The 21,007-nt window shown below is 46.3% G+C and overlaps 1 protein-coding gene across 6 annotated transcripts in view; it reads right to left on the bottom strand.

Annotated features, from left to right (window-relative positions):
* AMOTL1 (angiomotin like 1) overlaps positions 1–21,007 on the bottom strand; it is a 71,010-nt gene that overhangs the window by 20,094 nt on the left and 29,909 nt on the right. For all 6 annotated transcript variants that reach the window (XM_075742370.1, XM_075742371.1, XM_075742372.1 and 3 more), the window contains 3 exons: positions 11,256–11,547; positions 6,070–6,214; positions 5,148–5,237 (listed from right to left, as the gene is read on the bottom strand). In XM_075742370.1, the coding sequence (XP_075598485.1) occupies positions 5,148–5,237; positions 6,070–6,214; positions 11,256–11,547 (527 nt within the window). The remainder of the gene's footprint in view (positions 1–5,147; positions 5,238–6,069; positions 6,215–11,255; positions 11,548–21,007) is intronic.

Below are 21,007 nucleotides of genomic sequence, written 5' to 3' on the forward strand. Positions count from 1 at the left end.
AGCACCTCACAAAAACATTCCATGGCAGCAACACCAGCACATTGGCCTCTGCAAAACCCATGAGCAAAGCTCAGCAAGCGCTGTGCACACTGCGCCACTGACTGCCACCACGAGCCATCTTGGTATGATCATGAGCCATCTTGGTATGACGTGGCCTTAACCTTCCCACATCAGCAAGAAATTTTATATTGGACATGTAGGTCCCTTCCTTCAACACAAAGACATTTACTTCAATCAGATTCACCAGAAGGAACAAAAGTGTAAATCTGGACAAATTATCAAGCAGCTAATTTCATTAGAGGGTGAAGAAGCTAGAAGAGGAATGCTATTTCAGCCCTGTGACACGTCGCTGTCTCATGCTGGGACCGCACTTGCTGTGCTCCAGATTTGAAACCCATATTATAGGAGGACAGCACATAGAAAAACAGGACTTGAGATCTTCACTTTTAACTTTCATCTGAGGAACTTGAAGCACTCAACTTGCTCTGCTGCATTACATTTTCTATCCCCCCGTAAAAGGAGGACAAGATTATGCTGTACACAAAATGACCACTGAACCCACTAGAAAACTGACAAGAAAAATTTACTTAACAGCTCTCATCACTTCTCCATGTCAGCTTCCCTCTGCAAAATGCTGGAGGCACATTTTATAACTACTTTCCCATATTGCATTCATTTGGTCTCTGTTGAACATACCTTAAATTCTCTTCAAGTACATACAGGTATCCTTAAAGTCTAAAAATACTGTTTTACTGTGCTACACTTGCATGTACCTTCTGCCCAGGCATGTGCTTTTTACCTAACAGACTCCAGCTAGTAACTATTTCTATTTTCTGGTAGGTCACTGCTACATCCCATTACTGAACAGTCCCCAGGAGGCTTCTCTAGCTGCAGTTTACAGTTGTTATTTCACAGCTTTCCATCCACTGCCTCTGACTGTTGTACCTCAACACAATGAGGACATTACACTGATACTCTGTGGCTGGGTAGAAGAAAGAGGAGGTAAAGCCAAAAGCCTGCTTTGGTGCTTTGCAAACAGGCTTTTTGAGTTGTCAAGCTGGGTAGGTACACCAAAAGTAGACCGGTCTTGGCCCTCCTTTGAAGCAGAAACATTAGGCAGAAAGATACACTCCGTGGCTGCCCCCCTCCGCTATACTCAGATGTGAACCCCAGCTTTTCACACAGACCTCACGCTTAACTGAAGGTTTTGATCTGATCGGTCTTGAAAGAAAAACAATAAATATGTTTTTAACATACCATTTACCTATACCAGTTGAATGAGTGTGCCCTCAAAGCCACTCATAACCAAACACTACATCGTAGATAGCACAGGTCACCCTGCACGCCTCACAAGGAGCGGCTCCATTAACCCCTGTGTCCCAGCCAAACACCAACACAGCCCACTGCAGTCTTCTCCTCCCGTAGTTTCGCTCACAAACAGCACATTCCCAACAGCTCTCTGGAGTTTCGACCACATCACCATCAAGAAGTTGCAGGAGGTTGTGCTCAAGGTCCCTGAGTCCGTTTTCTCACATGGTAATTAACAGGGATTCTGCACTGCCATTAATAATTATGATCAATTGTAACCTACTTAATAAATGGTTCGGTACATGGTTACTTGTGGTCAGCGACCTAAGCAGGGATGCAGAAAGGTTTGACGCTCTGTCAGAGGAAGTTATTGAATCTCCACTGAAACTCATGACCCTACAAAACATTGCAGGCAGTTTAAGCATGGTCTGATTTACAGTTATGACACATCTGTTTACGTGTCATGAGGTACAAGTTAGGGCAGAATTTGACCTTCACGTGTTGAAAACTGAAGTCAGATTTCCCACTCCTTTTCCCTTCGGAGGGCAGGGGGAAGTCAGGCAGAACAGACGCATTTTTCTAGAAGACACTGTTTCTTCAGGATGCTGCTCCATGCGCAGGTGTCCTTGGCTCTGGGTGCAGGGGGGCAGCGGCTCCCCACCTCCCCACATGCAGCTCATGGCTGTGAAATGAGAGGGCAAGGAGGTCCCTTTTACTTGCCCCTGAAACTTCTGCCTCTGCCCTGATTATTTCCTATCTTAATTCCGAATGGCTCTTAGTCTGCCCCACTCTCAAAAACATCCACTGGGAGCATTTTCCTTGGTTGGATTCATTTGATGGGAATATTTCTTTGCCTGGGATGTCTGGGACAGAGATGTATGCACAAGTCGTACGCGGCACAGCCACTGCACGCTCCCACAAAGTATGAGGCTCTACGAACACACAGCCAAAACTGTCTGCACATCCCCACTGATGGATGTAGAGCCACGTGGATGGGTGCAGACCTCGATCTGCCTCGGACACCTGAAAAAACAGTCCCTTGGAGGAACCCCTGCTCTGATGGAATGTCTGTTAGTCCAGAAATCCCAGAAAAACACACAAAATACTCTGACTCCACCAAAACAAATTTTTCCCATGATATGCTGTATCATAAGCTTTCTCTCTGCCCTATGCCCTTGAAACCATCCTCACTCTTCCTGCCTCTCCCTTTCCACAACATTTCTCAGCCTCCTCCTGCCTGGCTCCTCTCTCACCTGTGTGGGCCCATATGCCTTCATCAGTCGTTGTTTCATGTCTTTCCTCAAAAGAACCTTTTTCACTGACAAAACATCACATAATTATCATGAAACTAATAGGCTGTGAGTTCTCTCCTACCCCTGATACAACAGTAGCATTTTTCTTCAGCACAAATGCCTAGCACTTAATACTTTGAGGCATGCAGCCTGGCTTTGTCTACTATTATTACAAAGAATAAGTGTTTTTGTCACCTCTGGTCTCCACCTCAGCGCGCACGACCGCTCCGCACTGTTGCACTGGAGAGCTCTGCGAGGATCTCAGAAATGATTCCTGCACATCCTGCCTTGCCAGACTTCTTTTTCAGGGAGTTTTTCCTATTACTGGAGTTTTACCACAGTATTAATTCTGTCTTCACAGTATTACCAAGGACGAGTGTTAAAAAAACCTCATGAGTTTTATCTTTACTTCTTCATCTCATGATGAGACTGGCTTACAAGTGACAACTTTTAAGAACCTGCTGATGTTGGAGTCTTTTTATATAACTTGGGTTGGGGATGTTAAGGGTCATGTTTTCAGGCTGTTTTCCATAAATGTAGGGACTAGAAATCTACTTTTGCTTTCCTAATGAAAGCTCAGATTTGCATTTACTAATTTGACTTAATAAGCCTCTACCCTTAGGAAAAAAACGTATCTGAGTTTCACGACAAAATTGCAGCAGCTGATGGGAGCGCATGTAGGCACCATTTTTTCTCTTCTTCTAAAAATGACTATTTCAGTCTCAGTAGACAAGTGTACACACGGCAGCTAAAACAAGCTGCATCCCTTCTCCTCTCAGTTTTCTGCCTGAGCATCCCATCAAAAGACGCGAGGAGGGTAGAGACCTTGCTTGCAAAACCCCCAGGTTGGCAGTGGGGTGCAACCCCAGTCACACTCCACTCGTGGGGAAGACCCACAAACATCAGTGTACAAACGCAGTAACCAGCAGAGGATTTCCAAGTAAAACTCTTTATGGGCTCTCAGAGAGGTGTTTCAGGCCGATACTCTGATATCGAGGTCATTACTGCATGTGCCCCAGCTGCCCAAAGAACATGACTGAAGAGGACCTGTTTTACATGTGCTCATTTTTCTATTCTTGGAAGCACTCTGCATCGCATTGGTAACATTTAGCTCTCCGGCCTAGCCAGGAGACACTCCAAGCATCCAGCCCATCTTATGTGATAGGATCCGAGAAGCTATATTTGTTCATAAGCTGTGAATTGATAGCAGTAATATGCTGAGTGCACAGCACCAAGTTTTATTGCTAGATATTTATCAGTAGAAGCACAGAGCATGTTTGTGCACTGGAAAATGACTCAAATTGAGTCCATCCTGGGGATTTAACTCCCCCCTTGTAGCTACCAGCATATGGGAACACTGCCAGGCTCTCTCTATATGAAGAAGCAGACCCCAGTCTGCAATTTGCACTGTGCAGCTTACCCTGTTTGAACTCTTCCCAAGGATGACAAGACTTACATAGCAATGCTATTTTCTTAACAGATCATACTCTTGGATTCGCAGCAGTATCTACATGCCCTTGTGGCATCTGCTAATATGGCAAAGCTAAGAGTCACGGAAAGGATCATTAGATTCTCTTCTGGTTTGTGCACATATGCACCAAATCATCAGCGAAGTTGTGGTGCTGGCATCATCACTGCTAGTGGGAGCAAGGAAAAGGCTCTCCTGCATTTGGAGGAGCTGGTGGATGTTGCAGGGCCACCAGTGAGGCATGCTGAGTGGCATCAACTACTAACGGAGGTGGCCAGTTCTCCACCTAAGGATTTGTAGTTGCAGCTCATCTTCCAAGGAAGCTCTTGGTGCAATAAATAAAACAGAAGGATCGGTTGTACGCAGCATTTAGCTTCAATGGAATTTAAGCCCGCAAGGCACTGCACAGCTCCCAGATGGTCAAGCCCTTCTGGAAGCATGCTGAAGATGCTCAGGATACATGAGAAGCCACGTGCTGTCACGCAACATCCAGGTGCTCAGGTTTTGGTTTGGCTGGTCACAGGGAGCTGTTAGCACGTGGCAGAGAAATGCTGCAGCACTGTGCTCAGTCATTACGGGAGCCTAAAACTTGACAGGAATGGATGTTTTTCATAGCAGTAGAAGCTGTAAAATCTTTCTCTTCCATCATTTGTGAAAAGGACGGTCCACCTCTGCTCTGCCTCACATTGGCCAACCTGTCACTGACAACAAGTCAGCAGAGGTTGCTCTGGGCTTATCCCAGCCAAGAGAAGAATCTGGCTTCTCTAAAAAGCATGCATCTCCAGAGATGATCCCCGCAAGCAATACTTCATAATTTCAGATAAATATTTATCAAAAATAAGCTAAGTTGTGTTACCATTAACTCCCACTGCCTGGTTCTGGTGCTCAGAGAGAAAAAAAACCAGCATAAACAATCCAGTCTGCAGCTTAAATAAGAATATGTGGCAAATTAGCTGAGTGAAACCAAGCCATAAGGACAATAACAATTAATAGCAAAGTATTCACCTCCACTCCAGCACATATATATGTGTGCATATATATATATATGCACCTTCAAAACAGATTAGCACAGTACTCACTCTGAGTGACATAAAGGCCTTCTGTTGACTTATCCTCATGCCCATCGAAGTCTCTGCTGGCTAGCTGCCTATTGGCTGTCTCCAGTCGTTCTGCAAAAAACAGGAAATACTTTAAGTATAAATATATGTATATAAAATTGTAGACCAACCAAGAAAATAAGATGCATGCCAGCAGAGCAGTATAAATAGACTCTCTGAAGGAGGACATTAAAATGGAGGCTGACACATACATAAAAGATGAGGCCTGTGACCTCTTCCATGAAGCTGTGTCATTCAGATTTACAGAAACTGGGGGAAAAGCCTCTGCCATCCATAGCTGATGTGTCCGAGCAGTTCATTTCTCACGCTGTCCAAAACGCACGAGGTATTTGCAACCTGAATTACCTAGCTTTTGCACGGGAAAGGGTGTCTTTCCGCAGTGACGTGCGGCCGCTGGCATAGCAAGACACCATGGGGGAAGGCAGCCCCCAGCCTGCTGACACCCATCCCTGGGGACACCCTGGGAAAAGAGCAGTTTTCTGCAGCAGGGAACAATTTCCCCTGGGAAGGGCCTGCCTCCCTCCTCCAAAAAGATCATCCAGCCCCCTCGCACTGTTGCAAAAAGCATGAGCCAGCTTGCAGAAGGCATCTCTCTGCCCAAAGACATATTAAAGTACTCCCATCAGGCACCTGGACAGGTAATAGCTCAAAGTCACAGTCAAAGGCACTGTCTGAAGCTGTCTCTCATATTTTGCCAGAAGGTTTCTTTGCAGCTGGGGAGGGGTGACAGCAGTTTTGTCTTATGCCAATGAGCAGGGCCTGACTTCTCAACAAGTTTATCTAAAACCCACTCCTTTAAAGCCTGCTACTCTGGAGCTTGTAAGAAGTGGAACACTATGTCAACCGGAGGGAAAAAAAAATGACAGAAGCAAGTGTAACATACCACGGAGATCCCTGTTGAAGTCATGAAGTCTCCTAATTTCTCCTTCAAGTTTGTTTCTCATCGCTTTGTCCAGAGACTCCCTCTTAGTGGTGGTCTTGACCAGGCCCTCATAAGCTTCTGAAATCCTCTGAATCTCTATTTCAAACTGAAGGAGAGAGAGCTTCTGTTAAAGCCCAGCAGGAGCAGATCCCATCCCAGTGTTTGCCCAGCGTGTTTCGATGGGGTGCAGGGGTTGGGGCAATGCCCATGCCAAATGCCACACCAGCCACCATTTAGATTAGCTGTAAGCTCTGCGTGCCACCAAAAAAGCTTTATGCTCGGCTCTGACCTCACGTTAGTTAAACTATTGTGGTCCACCCCTTTCCATCCTTGACCAAACACTGCTCTATACAAAAAGAAACTATAACAAACTAAACCAATCGTTTGGGGTTTTCAATCTTGTTAACTTCATCTCCTTTAAATCTGGCTAACTGCAGGCAAAGGATGCAAAGGAAGCCCTCAGCAGTGAACTTACATCTTAAGACCCAAACTCAAAAAACTGACAGGAGGATAGTTCCAGGCAGAGTTTTGCTGTTCAGGTCAATCCAATCCAGCTCTTTTAATAAACTAATGTCTTGTTAAGTGCTTTGCTGAAATCATTGCTGCAGGAATGATTAACACCGATGTGGGAATCTGCTCCTGCATGCCTAGCCCTTGTGTTTGTGGAGAAAAGCTTGATAATGTGCACAGGCTGGAAAACCAAGAGATATATATAGCCTCCCACATACCTTTCTAAATCTGGTGCTTTTTTAGCCTCTTGAATCATGGGTGGGACGGATTAGTGATTTGTGAAGCCAGGGTGTGAGCCCACCTCCACTTGCTGTGGAGGTAGATCCCTCTCCAGGGCTCGTTAAGCTTTAGGTGTAATTAGCCAGCTGCAGCACTTGCAGAACAAAAGCTCCAGGGATGCTGGAGCTGTCACCCTGCTGTCTGTGTAGGAACCTGCAGCCAGGCTCCAGCAGCCTGGACCTGTGCTTCCCATGATACCGGGGCCACTATCTGGATACAGGCCGTGGGCACACGGCACCTCCAAACCACACACAGTGAGGAAGGCCTGGCAGAGCCATGATGGGGAAGCGCGGTTCTCTCCCCAGTTTCTGCTTTCAGCTTGCTCAGGCACAAAAGCTGAAACAAGTGGTGATGTGCAAAGCCTGCAGTGCGGCCCCAGTGACATCAGCAGCTTTGGATTAGTACATCACCTATCTTACACTGGTGTGATTTAACAGCTCGCAGGTATTTCACACACATACAAGCTGCTCCCCTACATACATGACATTAAAAGGCACCATATGCAGATTAGTTCTCAGCTGATAATTCTCCACAGCTCCAAGAAGAGGATGACCTGTTGAACTGGCTGTATCCCACGCTATGACACTCCTTCTTGGGTGAACTACAAACTTAGTCAGATTATTCTGACAAACAAAACATTTTGTTTTTTTAAAGCAGGAGCTCCAGGAAGCCCCGTTACATTTTCCCTAACCACATCTAGAAAAGCAGGTCCTTCTTCCCCACCCTGCTGATGCATGCCCAGACACCGAGTGTGTTCCCACCGCGAGGACAGCACACTCAGAGGAACGCTGCATAAATCCAAACCTGTTTGAAATTCAGACTGAACCTTACTATGGTTCAAAAAGTTTTATTTTTCCTTATATGCATGGCAACACGACCTTGTACAAAGCCTCATCAAAAAGTCTGAACTTTCTTGAGAAAATCAGCTGGAGTACTGTGTGTGGTTCTGGGCCCCACAATTTAAGAAGGAAGTGAAGATCCTTGAATGTGTCCAGAGGAGGGTAACAAAGCTGGTGAGAGGGCTGGAAGGCATGTCCTGTGAGGAGCAGCTGAGGACCCTGGGTTTGTCTAGTTAGGAGGAAAGGAGGCTGAGGGGTGACCTCATGGCTCTCTACAGCTTCCTGAGGAGGGGACGTGGAGAGGGAGGTGCTGAGCTCTTCTTCCTGGTATCCAGTGATAGGATGTGTGGGAATGGTTCTAAGCTGCACCAGGGGAGGTTTAGACTGGACATTAGGAAACATTTCTTTACCGACAGGATGGTCAAACACTGGAACAGGCTTCCTAGAGAGGGGGTCGATGCCCCAAGCCTGTTAGTGTTTAAGATGCATTTGGGCACTGCCCTAACTTGGTCAGCCCTGAATTGGTCAGGTAGTTGGACTAGATGATCCTTGTAGGTCCATTCCAACTGAAATAGTTGAAATAGTCTATCTTATGCCTATGACCTACAATCAAAAATCTGTTTCATGTGAATTTTCCATAATCAAAATGACACGTCCATGAGTTACTCCAATAACGGCATAGTTTCAGCTACTTGATTCTGTTACAGCTTTTTCTTTAGATCAGTGTGATATCCACTAGCAAAAGTTTTCTCTTCCTATAAGTAGTTAGAGGCTATATTCAAGCTACCTCACATTGCTCTCATTGATCATTTAAGCAGACTGAGCTTCTCTCTCCTTGAAAGAAAGGTTTGTCTTAGCAAAAATAATTTTTAAAGCACTTTCCTGAATCGTTACTACATGATCCCAACTGGACACTGTGCTCAGTTGGGTGCCCTGACACCACTGGCTCCCGCACCTTTCCTCTCCCAGGTGAGCCGCTATCTGCAGAAGATGCCTGCTCTAGAGAGCTCCTACCACAGCAAAGCAGATTTGCCAACATGGCAGGGGCCTTCCACAGCCCTACAGTCCTGCCCAATGCTGCTGATTACCACAAGGGCTCTGTTCTGCCCATTATCTGCCATTATTTCCCAAAACATATCATCACGCAAGTCTCCTGCAGCCCCGGAGGCAGGAAAAGAAAGAACCTCCATCACCACTGAACAAAATTAAAGGGGAGCAGAACAGCCATAAATTGTGTCGGCGTTTCTCAGCAGCTCTGGGATTTCCTTCCCCTTCTCCTATGGTGGGGAAAAAAACAGTTCAGCCTCTTCTCCTCCTGGTAGCTCCCAGAGCCAACCCACTCAAATAACGCACAGACATGGCATGGGGAAGAGCCAGCTCAGCCTGGCAATTAAACTTCAGCAAGGTAACACCACTCAACAAAAAACAACAGCAAAAACCCCCCAAAACCAGAAAGTAACGCTTCACTTTTGCAAAAAAAAAGCTCAAAATAAAATGTGTACAAGCCTTCTCCCCCTCCAACTCTTTTTAGGTAAGAAAACCAGACAACTTGTCAAAGAGCACAGGGATTAATCAGCACCTTGTACCTCTCTGCAAAAAGTCTGTTCAGACACGACTGAGAACTTGACAACCCTCAGGGCTGATCTGTTCATACGAACGCCCCGGGAGCCCTCCACATCAAGCTGATTTTCTGTAATTTCTTCTCCTATTCCATAATGGTAAAAATGATGGGAAGGTGGCCCTACCTAGAATAAACTTGTTACACACAGACAAACAAGAAGTACTCCTCATGACCCTTCCACTTCCAACAAGAGGGAAGAGTTTTCACACCCAAAGTATGTAATTTAATTCACTGTCACGTTTTCAGAGGTGATGTTCAGCTGAAACTGTGGGAACAGAGGAGGATCTGTCCTGTCCTTGTGTTCAAACACAAAAAAACAGCATGGGAAGGATACTGTGGGTTAAGGCTTTGAGTTCGGGACATTTTCCTGAAGAAAGAATGCACTTGAGCATGTTTTTCACTTTAATACTCTGCTTACATACCCCCAAAGTCAATGGGACTCAAGTCCACACTCTGTTGACTGAAGTGAGAATTCAGCCCATGCTTGAATACCTTTCTGTTGGTGTCTGATGCAATCGACTTGCAGGGCATCCAAGATAAAGAGAGAGCTGTTTCCAAGAGTGTAAAAGGAAATTGGAATATTTTTAGGGCATCACACTCAAATACCTTTTACTGAACAATGGAGCTTTTGTAAAATTAATAGCTGGAATATTTCTTTTTGCCCACAAAGGCCACAGGGAAGTCAGCGTTAAAATCTTTGCAGACGTCTTCACAAATAGTTAACATATTACTACAAAAATTTCTCAACTAAGTTTAGGAAATTCTGTGAATAAACTCATCTGGTTGCCGAGAAGGAGACTGCAAAGATGACAGCAGCTACAAAACAACACGTCTTTTTTCTAACCTGTTTGAACTTTCTGGTCACAGATTTTCCCCAAAGCTGAGGCTGGGACATGCTCTCTCAGAGCTGCCTCTCCTCCTGTGAAGGGTCTCTCCAAGAACACCCTGATCCCACACAGCACAGAAAAAAATGAACTCCTATTTAGACTCCTAAATTGAGAGAGAAAATACCTGCAGCCTAAGCCAATTTATGTGTAAGTGGTGGGAAGACATAAATGAAACAGCAGTGTAGGATCCTAAGTAATTCGTTTGGTCTGGGCCCTTGGGACTTAAAGCCAGCAGATCTGAGGAGCATCTCTGCATTGCCTTCAGGGAGCTCTCATTTTTAAGCAATTTCTACTGATTTGATTTGACTCTTCATCTTGTCGCACTGGGCAGTGCAGGAGACATCATCCTTCTCCACTGAAAATGCCACACTTGCATACAGAAAAGGTGCAGGATCTCTTTGTAAAAGGGTTTTTGAACAAAATCTTTACCAAATGGTTCTTTCGGATAAGGCGGCAGTGCTTTTTGAAGTGTCTAACATCGGCTCTTAGAAACCCATAGAGCGGTGACTGAAAGCATCTGAGACAACCAAACTATAACGCATGTCCAAACAACAGACACCACCACTGACAGCTGTTACATTTCCAAAGAGCGTGAAGCACTATGTGAGCGTATTGTGGTGAACAAGACCAATCTGGACAGATGTGGCCATGCTTCTCACCCGCAACTCTGCTGCCTGTACAGATGGTGCAGGACGTGGCTGCCCCAGGAGCAGACTCTGTCCATGGGAGACTTCCAGAGAAAGCTCCAGTGAGGCCAGCGTGGAAGGTGAAAATCCCCAACTGAGGCACATATGATGAGCTGCTCTGTTTTCCCCTAGAGGAAGGGGAGCCCATGGGCCTTGGGGCAGAGGATTACAGTTCTGGCAGACCACCATGGAGAGGCAACGCTTAGAGATGGCCACTGGTGCACCCCACTGCAGTGATGTGACTATGAAGAACAGCTTGGGGGACCCAAATGCAGAAGCACCAAGATGGTTGCACTGCCTAGGCCCCATCCACCCCTCCACGTACCTTCTGCAGCTTGTCTGCCTTCTCATAGTACCCCTCCAGCTCCTGCCGCAGCACATGGTTCTCCTCAGACAGCATCTCCACCATCTGCTGTGCCCGTTCCACGATGGCGAAGGCGTCGGGCGTCAGCTGCTGGCCCGGCGGTGTCGGCGTCAGTGGCTGGGCAGCGGTGGGGGCCGGCAACTGTGGCAAGGCTCCTGGGAGGAGAGGGCCGGCAGCAGCAGTGGTGGCCTGTGAGGACATGGGGCTGTGCTGCTGGGCCGGCGGTGGTGGGAAAGGCGGCTGGCATTGTCGGCTGCAGGGAAGCACACGCAGGGGAGGCATTAGAGCCACGCGGCCTTGAAATGCACACAGGAGCTTTCGCCTAATGACTGCATGGTTTATTAATAGGGTTATAACTGTACGGTTGTGATTCCAGTCCTTAGTCACTCCTAAATACCAACAATTGCAGTGGGGACCAGGTAAATTGTCTTCTCGCCTGCTCTTGACAGTGATGTATACATCTGGTATGAACGGATAAAGGAAGCATTGACTCGAAAATGGCGTTTTTGCCTAGGCGTGTAGCTAATATTTCAGCAGCCAGCCAGTCTCTCCCTGCTCCCCCTTGCCACAAGTCCCACCACTGAGAAGCATAAGCCAGCAGGCACGGAGGAAACACAAAGGATGCATTACTCACCCTTCGAACACCGCTTCCTGCCTGGAGCGAGACCGACTGATCAGCCAAACTGGGAGGTGAAAGAAGTGATGTGAGCGAAGCAGCGTCCCTGAGCGGCTTTAGCAAGCAGCAAAGGGAAGGGCTGCTGCAGAGCTGCTGGAGGCACAGCCCTGGTCAATCACGGCAAGCCACTAAAGCCATCTTCCAGCACGAGACCTCATTGTGTCAGTCCCTGACTAACGGCATCCATCACACACCAGGCTCATCTCAGGGAAGGATAAGAAGCGAGCTGGTGGTGGACCTGTGTGTGGGCTAGGCTTTCTGACAGTGGGAGGCTCTTTAATTCACCTGAGTCACAATTTGCAATGGCTGGAGGATAACCCAGGAGGACGTCTTAGCAGTGAGAGCACCTTGGTGGCTGGTGGCCAGGCGGGACCGGAATCCCTCACTTCTGTCCTGCATTTCAGCCCTGTGAGCTCAAGAAGGGAGACTGCCTCTGTTTGAAAAGGGGGAAATTCAGGCAGGGAGCAGCTCAAAGCTTGTCTGCACCAGACCCATCTCCATCCCTCCATCCACCACACAGGCAGCCTCGGAGCCTCAGCCAGGGTGAGCGGCCCCACGCAGAGCCTTGCTGTGCACACGCTGAGCCACTCCTCAGCCCAGATGCCAAAGTCGTGAAATTTCTACGCTGTGTTTGTCTAAAAGGTTCAACCCAGACCACGTGGGACATCTGTGTCAGAGACCAGTTTGGCTAGAAAATAAGCTGGCTGCTGGACCCCATCTGAAGTCTGCAATCAAGCACATTCTGAAAGTTGTCTTTTAGCTTAACCACAAGCTATTAGGCTTGCTGTAGCTACCGTTGCCTTTATTTCTGTACCCTACACGAGGCAGGAGACCTAACGAACAGGTGGATTTACCCCATTTGGCCTCAAAGACCCATGAATGCTATTTTTTAGACAGACAATTTTGTGCTGTATAAATACATAATAAATATGATTACCGTTGTCTTCAGCACCTGCACAGCTTCTCAAAGAGAGGTTTTCAAAAGCTCTCAGTGTTGGCCTAATTTTACCGATAATAACCCGTCACTGCCGCAGAACAAGATGAAAAGCGAAGGCAATTTTAAAGCCCTACCCTATAAGCGAACAGCACTGCTCTAACAAGCTTGTCCCCACCAAGCCACACAACAGTGAGGAGAATGAGCAATTCAGCCATATCTTCTGTCCAAACTAGAAGGAAAGCAAACAGGGCCCTGCGGCCCCCCAGACACAGCACACACACAGCCCCAAGCTCCCATCCCAACTCTTGGGTTTTGCCCGATGCATCAACCATGGCACAGAAAGGTACTGAAATGGAGCAAAGACCAGCGATGAGTCCATTCACGAATACAAGCACACTGCTAACCTGCCTGGCAGGACAGACCCTGGTTTAGGCTTGACATCCTCAGGAGGAAGATCCCAGCCAAGCTTCATGCAGCCAGCACTGGGAAAACCTGTGCTGAGCTCACCCTGGCCTCAAGATGGCTTTTACCTGCACAGCATAGATATACCCTAAGGTTGTGTCTCCCCTGGTAAATCAAACATCCATGGAGGTGGCTCAGGAGCACAGGAGAGGGGCCATTCCCACCGGGCAACTCCCAGGGCCAGGAGGGTTTGCTCTCAGCCCCAGGCATGTTACTTCTCTGGCAGAGGTGCAGTCTAATGACTTAGAAGCTAAATATCTACAGAAAGTGGATAAAACTTTCCAAAGGACAGTAACACAGGAAAGTGCTGTATGACATTTTACGTATGGCCAACAAAACATACAGTAATTCATAAGAGTCATAGAATGGTTTGGGTTGGAAAGGACCTTTAAAGATCATCTAGTACAACCCTCCTGCCATGGGCAGGGACACCCTCCACTAGACCACGTTGCCCAAAGCCCCATCCAACCTGGCCTTCAACACTTCCAGGGATGGGGCCTCCACAACTTCTCTGGGCAACCTGTTCCAGTGCCTCACCACCCTCACAGTAAAGAATTTCTTCCTAATATCTAATATAAATCTACCCTCTCTTAGTTTAAAACCATTACCCCTTGTTGTATCACCACAGACTGTGGTAAAAAGTCTCTCTCTTTCTTATGAGCCCCCTTTAAGTATTGAAAGGCCACAATAAGTTCTCCCCGGAGCCTTCTCTCCTCCAGGCTGAACAACCCCAACTCTCTCAGCCTGTCCTCATAGGAGAGGTGGTCCAGACCTCTCATCAGCTTTGTGGCCACCTCTGGACCCACTCCAACAGCTCCATGTCTTTCTTGCACTGGGGACCGCAGAGCTGGACACAGTACTCCAGGTGGGGGTCTCATGAGAGTGGAGTAGAGGGGCAAAATCACCTCCCTCAACCTGCTGGTCATGCTTCTTTTGATGCAGTCCACAATACGGTTGGCTTTCTGGGCTGCAAGCACACGTTGCTGGGTCATGTTGAGTTTTTCATCCACCAACACCCTCAAGTACGTCTCTGCAGTGCTGCTCTCAATTCCTTCATGTCCCAGCCTGTATTGACATTGGGGATTGACCCGACCCACATGCAGGACCTTGCACTTGGTCTTGTTGAACTTCATGAGGTTCACACAGACCCATTTCCTCAAGTCTGTCAAGGTTCCTCTGGATGACATCCCTTCCCTCTAGTGAATCAACTGTACCACTCAGCTTGATGTCATCTGCAAATTTTCTGAGGGTGCACTCAATCCCACTGTCTACGCCACTGATGAAGACATTAAATAGGATTGGTCCCAGTACAGACCCTTGAGGGACACCACTCATCACTGGCTTCCACAGGGATATTGAGCCATTCACTGTAACTCTGGATGCAGTTATCCAGCTAATTCCTTATCCATCTAACAGTCCATCTATCACACTTACATTTTTCCAGTTTAGAGGCAAGGATGTTGTGGGGGACCATATCAAAGGCCTCACAGAAGTCCAGGTAGATGACATCCATAGCTTTTTCCTTATCCACTGATGCAGTCACTCCATCGCAGAAGGCCACTAGATTAGTCAGGCTTGACTCGCCCTTGGTGAAGCCATGTTAGTTGTCTCTAATAACCTCCTTGTCTTCCATATGTTTCAACACAGCTTCCAGGAGGATCTGTTTCATGATCTTACTGTTTCTTAAGAAACACTGCAAAGTTTTATCTATCGTTGCTGGTGAAAGCTCTGCCTGCACTGGCCCCGCTCACCCGTCCCATGCTAGAGTATGCACCACAGTGGCAACACAACAGCACAGAGAAGCAGGAGAAAGGAAACTATAGCAGCTACACAAAAACACCCCTCACCGAATGCCACACTAGTGGGAGCCAAAACCCATTCCACCCCACCAGAGGAGAGGATGCTACCCCAGCTCTCTCCTCTGTACTGACTGCAGTGATTTGCTGTGGTGCTCGACATCGCCTTAGCAGGATGGGGGTCATTCCAACAGGGAGGCTATCATTTTAATTTCGGGATGTTAGGTTGCCATGCTCTCTTGCATTTGTCATCAGAAAGGAAAGGGGCATGCATCCCCACCCCCAAGGTGACTTTCTGGCTGGTGTATCTGCACTGTGGCCTTTAGATGGTGCTCAGGAAAGCCCGGGGCTGTACAAGGAAGCACATCACGACTTCTCCTGAAATCAAAAAGCAGTGGGCCCAAGGTAGCCCCAGAGCTCCTAGACACTGGCAGTGGGATAAGATGCTGCTCCCTGCTCACCTGCCTTTGGAGTTTACTGCTTCTCCAGCCTCACCACTTCTATCTCCTGCTGGGAACTCGCAGCAGGATGCCCTGAGGCAGTCACACTGACCTGGGGGGGCTCAGTTTACCTTCCTTAGACCAAAACCATGTCTCCTAGCAGTGCCTGGCAATCTGAGGCCTTGTGAACCAGCGAGCCCTGTGCCGAGCTGCTCTGCAAATGGCCAGGACAGCCCGACACGGGCACAGCTCTCACAGCATCCCACAGTGCCCCTCTTGTTCCAGTGCCCCAAAATGTAAATCCCAGCAAGGGACTCCATGCTCATCTCAGGATTGGTATGGTTTTTTGCTTGAAAATCTGAACAATAAAGGGCATCATGAGCAGTGGAGCAAGGGATGTCACTCATAATGCAAAGGACGCTCCACAAGCTGTGCAAATGCAGCCAAGCACACAGCACCTCCTCAATGCTGCTCACAGCCAGTCTGCACTTGTGTGTTTTTCCACAGCAATTAATTAAACTAAGTGTGAGTTCATTTGGCTTTACCAAAATAAAAGCCACAGCTGATTTTATACAAGCAAATGCCTGCCTGACTGGACACAGTTATACCACTACAAAGACACAGATTTGCTACAGGTACAGATTTTCTCACTTCTTTATGGAAATAGGTTACAGCAATATAATTAAATTGATATCTAAACCAGTGGAGATATTGCAATTTTTCTTTTTCATAATGAAGTAGTACAATGTTTGGTCATAGATACACCCTTTAAATGCTTGAAGGAACTCTTGACCCTGTACTTTAAGGAAATCTCAACCTCCCGTCAATTAAAGTTTTTCACATGCACTTCAATCTGTCTGGCTTTATGCTAAAGAGGGAGGAGAGATTCCCAGTATCTCCATTTTCTTGAACTGCAAACCACTTATTGAGCTACTAAAGATTCACACCCAGTCATTTTGCAGACTTGCAGCAGCCAAGTAGCAGAGTCTCCACAGCCGGGGCCATAGGAGAGATTCTTCAAAGTGTTTTCCAGCTTGGAAACTAAACATGCAAAATCGACATTACATCTCTTGAAGCACATCTGTTCAACATAATGAACACGTTTCTGACTTTCCTTTTACTTGTTTCATCTATCCCAATTTAACTCTGACTAAGCCTAATGGAAAATCTCCAAGTGTATATGCAATAAAATCAAGACAGCGATTCATACTAACAAATCAACATTTGTAGTAATAGGAGAGTTATAACATCAGCTTAGTTCACATCCGACCTCTCATGTAAAGCTCCAAAGAAACGAAGCAATCAGGATTATCCTGAGCTCCTTCAGACTTAGTAAAGAATGACATTCTCAAAATGCTTTACTGTATTTTAAACATTGATCTTACTCTGCATTAGAGCAGGTTAAAATCTTCCAACCGAACACCTTTTCATCGAAAATTGTCCTTAAAAGCATGCAACTGTGGAACATTATGAGTTTTAGATATCTCTGCAACACTTAGCTACGTTTCTGTTGAAAACCTATCTTTTTGTTGACATTATTGTAGAAGTAGAGCTCCTATATACCTCTGCAATGCAATGCAAACAATCAAAAAAGAAAAAATAAAGGAAACCAGCTTTTAGAAGAGCGAGCGCCATGCAGTGAGCCTTTCAAGTGCTACCATGCTAGGGTCACCAGACTGCATTCTCTCTCTGCAGTGATGTACAGCTTGCTATATGTGTAATAACTTTCTATATATAGCTTGCAATACAGTGTCTTCAGAAAAATACTTGACCACAGACCTCACTTTCAGGAGAAAACCCACAGAATTCAGCAAGGCCACCTAAATCTCCAAATTTAGGCATGGTCTTAACATACCTGTTGGACTGGAACCCTTGGGAGCAAGAATGATCAATACACAGGAATTTTTAGCTGTATGTAGGAATAAGAAACCCTGAAAAGACAATTAATGATAAAGTCCACTTGCTGTTGACCATCAGGAAACTGTAAATACAGAACAGCAAATGCTCGATAAAGGAGGGCAGTATTAGGAAGTAATAAAACAAAAATGCCCATAAATGTTCTGAAAAGGAAAGTCCACTTCTGCCTTGCTACAGGTACAATGCAGCTCTCCTCTATGGAGGGACAGAGAGCTGCCAGCGGAGAAAGGACTTTGTTTCCAAAATACCATGACATTTACATTCATAATTAAAATGCCCTCCTCTAACCTATTTAGCTTATCTTTCTCAGAACACTTTGCCTTCCTTTGCCTCTAGGGCAGACTGGCCTACTTCATCTCTTGAAGGCTCTCCCAAGGGACTTAATCTCACAACTTCACACATCTACCGTGGATGCTCCAGCTGAGTCAGCAAAGAGAAAGAGGCATTTTTGGGGTGCAGTTCTTCGAAGCTGCCTTAGGCTTTTACCTTACAAAGAGAGTAAAAAGCGAGTGAAAGGTCCTTATTCCTGCCCATTGACCCAGAGCCTTGAGCCTAGATACTAACCTCAGACCCAGCTGTCTACCTGACTTCAGCTATGCTTTCTGCAGGCTGAAGCAGACTTCAAATGCTCTTCTTTGTAGCTATGAATAACATAGAGGAATCAGTCTGGGGGGGGAAAAAAACAGAATCCTGGGAATGTCACTAAGCCCAGTCAAGTCATGGTGCAAGGAAACTCAGTTATAAACCCATCATTAAATGCTGATACAGTGAGAAATGGGAGAAGACTTGCCATAGCCAGGACATAGCCCTCATGGTATCCTCCGGCTTATGGAATCAGTGAGAGTTGCAGCACCTTATAAACACAAAGGTTTGTTTCAAAATCATTTTGCAGATTTGCAGAATTCATGATTTTGTTAGTGATGGTTGTTAGTGCTGGAAAGCTGCTTTGGGGGTGATTACATTAAGATTTGCAGGGCAAAATTATCATCTGAAAAGACACAGGCTGTATTAAACATACCCTCTGTAGTTAAGAGAGGGACAGGATATTGTATTTCTTCATAGGGATCCACACTCAGAAGAGACACTCTTTCTACAGGCCAGCTGATTTTCAGCAAAGGAAAAGGTGCTTCCCTCAACCTCTGTGCCCCTAGAGGAACCAAGCAGGATAATAACACAGAAAGGTAAAGAGAAATGATACGGGCATCACCCAAGCCATGGGAATGGCTTCATTTCTCTTTCATTTATTTTTAATGAAAGGCAGATTAGACCAGAAGGAGAGGATACAAAGCTCTTCTGCAGGGCTGCCAGCATCCACATCATCTGCCAGCGCAGCCTTCGACCCACGTGCACTTGGGCTATCCTCGCAGACAATCGCCGGCAGAAGTCAGCCTGGGTGTGACACCCCTCGGCTTGACCATGCTGCCAGCACACCCGCCTGCTTGGGGTGTCTCCAGGAGGAAAAGGAGCTCCTTGTAGTCCCCTCAGTGGCCACAGACATGTGGCTGAATGAGTAAATATCAACAGGCTATCTGAAAACAGCAGTAATGTGTGTGGGGGCTTAATACACAAATAACCAGAGAAGCCACAGACTATTCCGGCAGTTAAATATAGACTTCTACATCCAGGCAGGGTGGAATTTTATGAAGCACATGAAAAACTGGGATATCTTTAAAAACAACCCAGATTTATTCTTCAGTTGCATGCCATCTTTTAAAATGTATGGATCGGATCAGAATTAAAAGGTGCCTGCCATGAATGAAGTCCCCTCAGCAAGCAATGGTGTTTCCAGTTCAAGGCTTCATTTGCATTATACACACTTTCTATTAATGGTGCAGAGAAAGAAATCATTCTGGATAAAAGACACCAGGATCTGACAAGGGCCACCAGGAGCAATGAAGAGGATTCGTTGCATTGAGTGATCTGGATCACTGCTTAAGCAGGGCACGAGAAACAACATGGACTTGAGCAAGTCCAAGTTCATCCACCCAGGAATAAATACAGCAAGGAATAAATACAGTAAAAGGGTGGGAAATCCTATCTTGGGCTGTGACTACCCTCACATGCCTGACTGGGTAACAAGCTGGATGGGGAGCTCCCGGGGTGCCAACATCTGAAACGGCAAGTGTTAATGAGCTACATAAATGAGGAACATTGAGTCGCGTTGCAGAGGTGATACTATATCTGATTAGCCTCTGGTTCAGCTGGTACTGCAATGCTGTCCAGGTCAGCTTTCCACAGTGAAAAGAGGGGTTTTGACAATAGTGAAATAATTACAGGGCTCCAGGTTCAACCTGTTAAATGCATTGAAGGACCGCTAGCACAGGGCTCCTCACTGTATCTGACAAAGATATTGCAAAATCCCAACTGGTAACCAGAAAATACAGGCTAAAACTAAGGTGCAGATCTGTGCCAGAGATGGCAATTAGCTAGTGGAACAAGTCTGTAAGGGCCCTGATGGATTCTCCAGACAGACAGTGTTATAATCACCAGGACTGAATGTTTCGCAAACTGGAATTAATTCACGGCGTTGTGCAAAAGACTAATATAGATTATTTCCAAGCCCTTTTACCTGACAAGCTGTGACTCTCTGAACATGTACCTAAGGAAAGTTAGCAAAGACACCATTCAGGAATAGCTGCACATCTAGGAAAGGAAAAGTTTTCTAAAGATTATTACACTTGGCCAACTTAAAGCATTCAGAAGTTGTGAGTCAGGGCTCTAAGCATCATGCAACTGGCTTAAAAATACTGATATTTTAAAACAGGAACAAATATCGGTTTCTTTTTATTTGCCTTCTGGGTTTTTTTGCCTTTTAAGCTTCAGTGTTCAAGCTCTGCTCTGCAGTTGTGATGTCCATAAAGCAGAGGTCATTAAGTCTAATTTATATAAATGCTGAGATTAGTGCAGCATCATATGACTTTAGGTCGTCTTCAGGAAAATACCAAATATCTTGAGATTTACAGTAAAGTTGTGAGATTTCACCACAGTGGTTATAAAGGCAACATTCCCTTTAAAACCAGCCACATGCAAAAAAAAGAGACAAACCAAAAAAGCAAGTTAAACAGGAGCTTCAGTTATCCCACCTCCTTCAACAGCCCCCTGCCAGCATTTGTGGGTTTCCAGCCACACTTCCCTCATCACAGAAGGATTCAGAAGGATTGGAGGGGGGGAGGGGGTGATTGGTGACCTTACAGGTCTTTTCCATCCCTGGTATCTGTGGGTGCTTCCTCTGGACCGATACAGCTGTTTTCTGGAGGGCAGAAGCCTGCTGCACAGTCCCTGTCCAAAGCAGAGGATGCCAGGTTGGATGGGCTGGGGAACAGATATGGCCGGGACAGAGGGAAGGAGATTCTAGGATATGAGATTCCCATCTGACCAGGGACAAAGCTCTGTTTCCATTAGCTTCTTTCCCAGGCCCTCCTGATGAGATGAAAGCTGGAATTTCTCACCTCACTTCCTCCTCTAAGAGAAAAAAACAGCCTCTC

The sequence above is a fragment of the Balearica regulorum genome, chromosome 1, assembly GCF_011004875.1.
Source record: "Balearica regulorum gibbericeps isolate bBalReg1 chromosome 1, bBalReg1.pri, whole genome shotgun sequence".
NCBI classification, from domain to species: Eukaryota; Metazoa; Chordata; class Aves; order Gruiformes; family Gruidae; genus Balearica; species Balearica regulorum.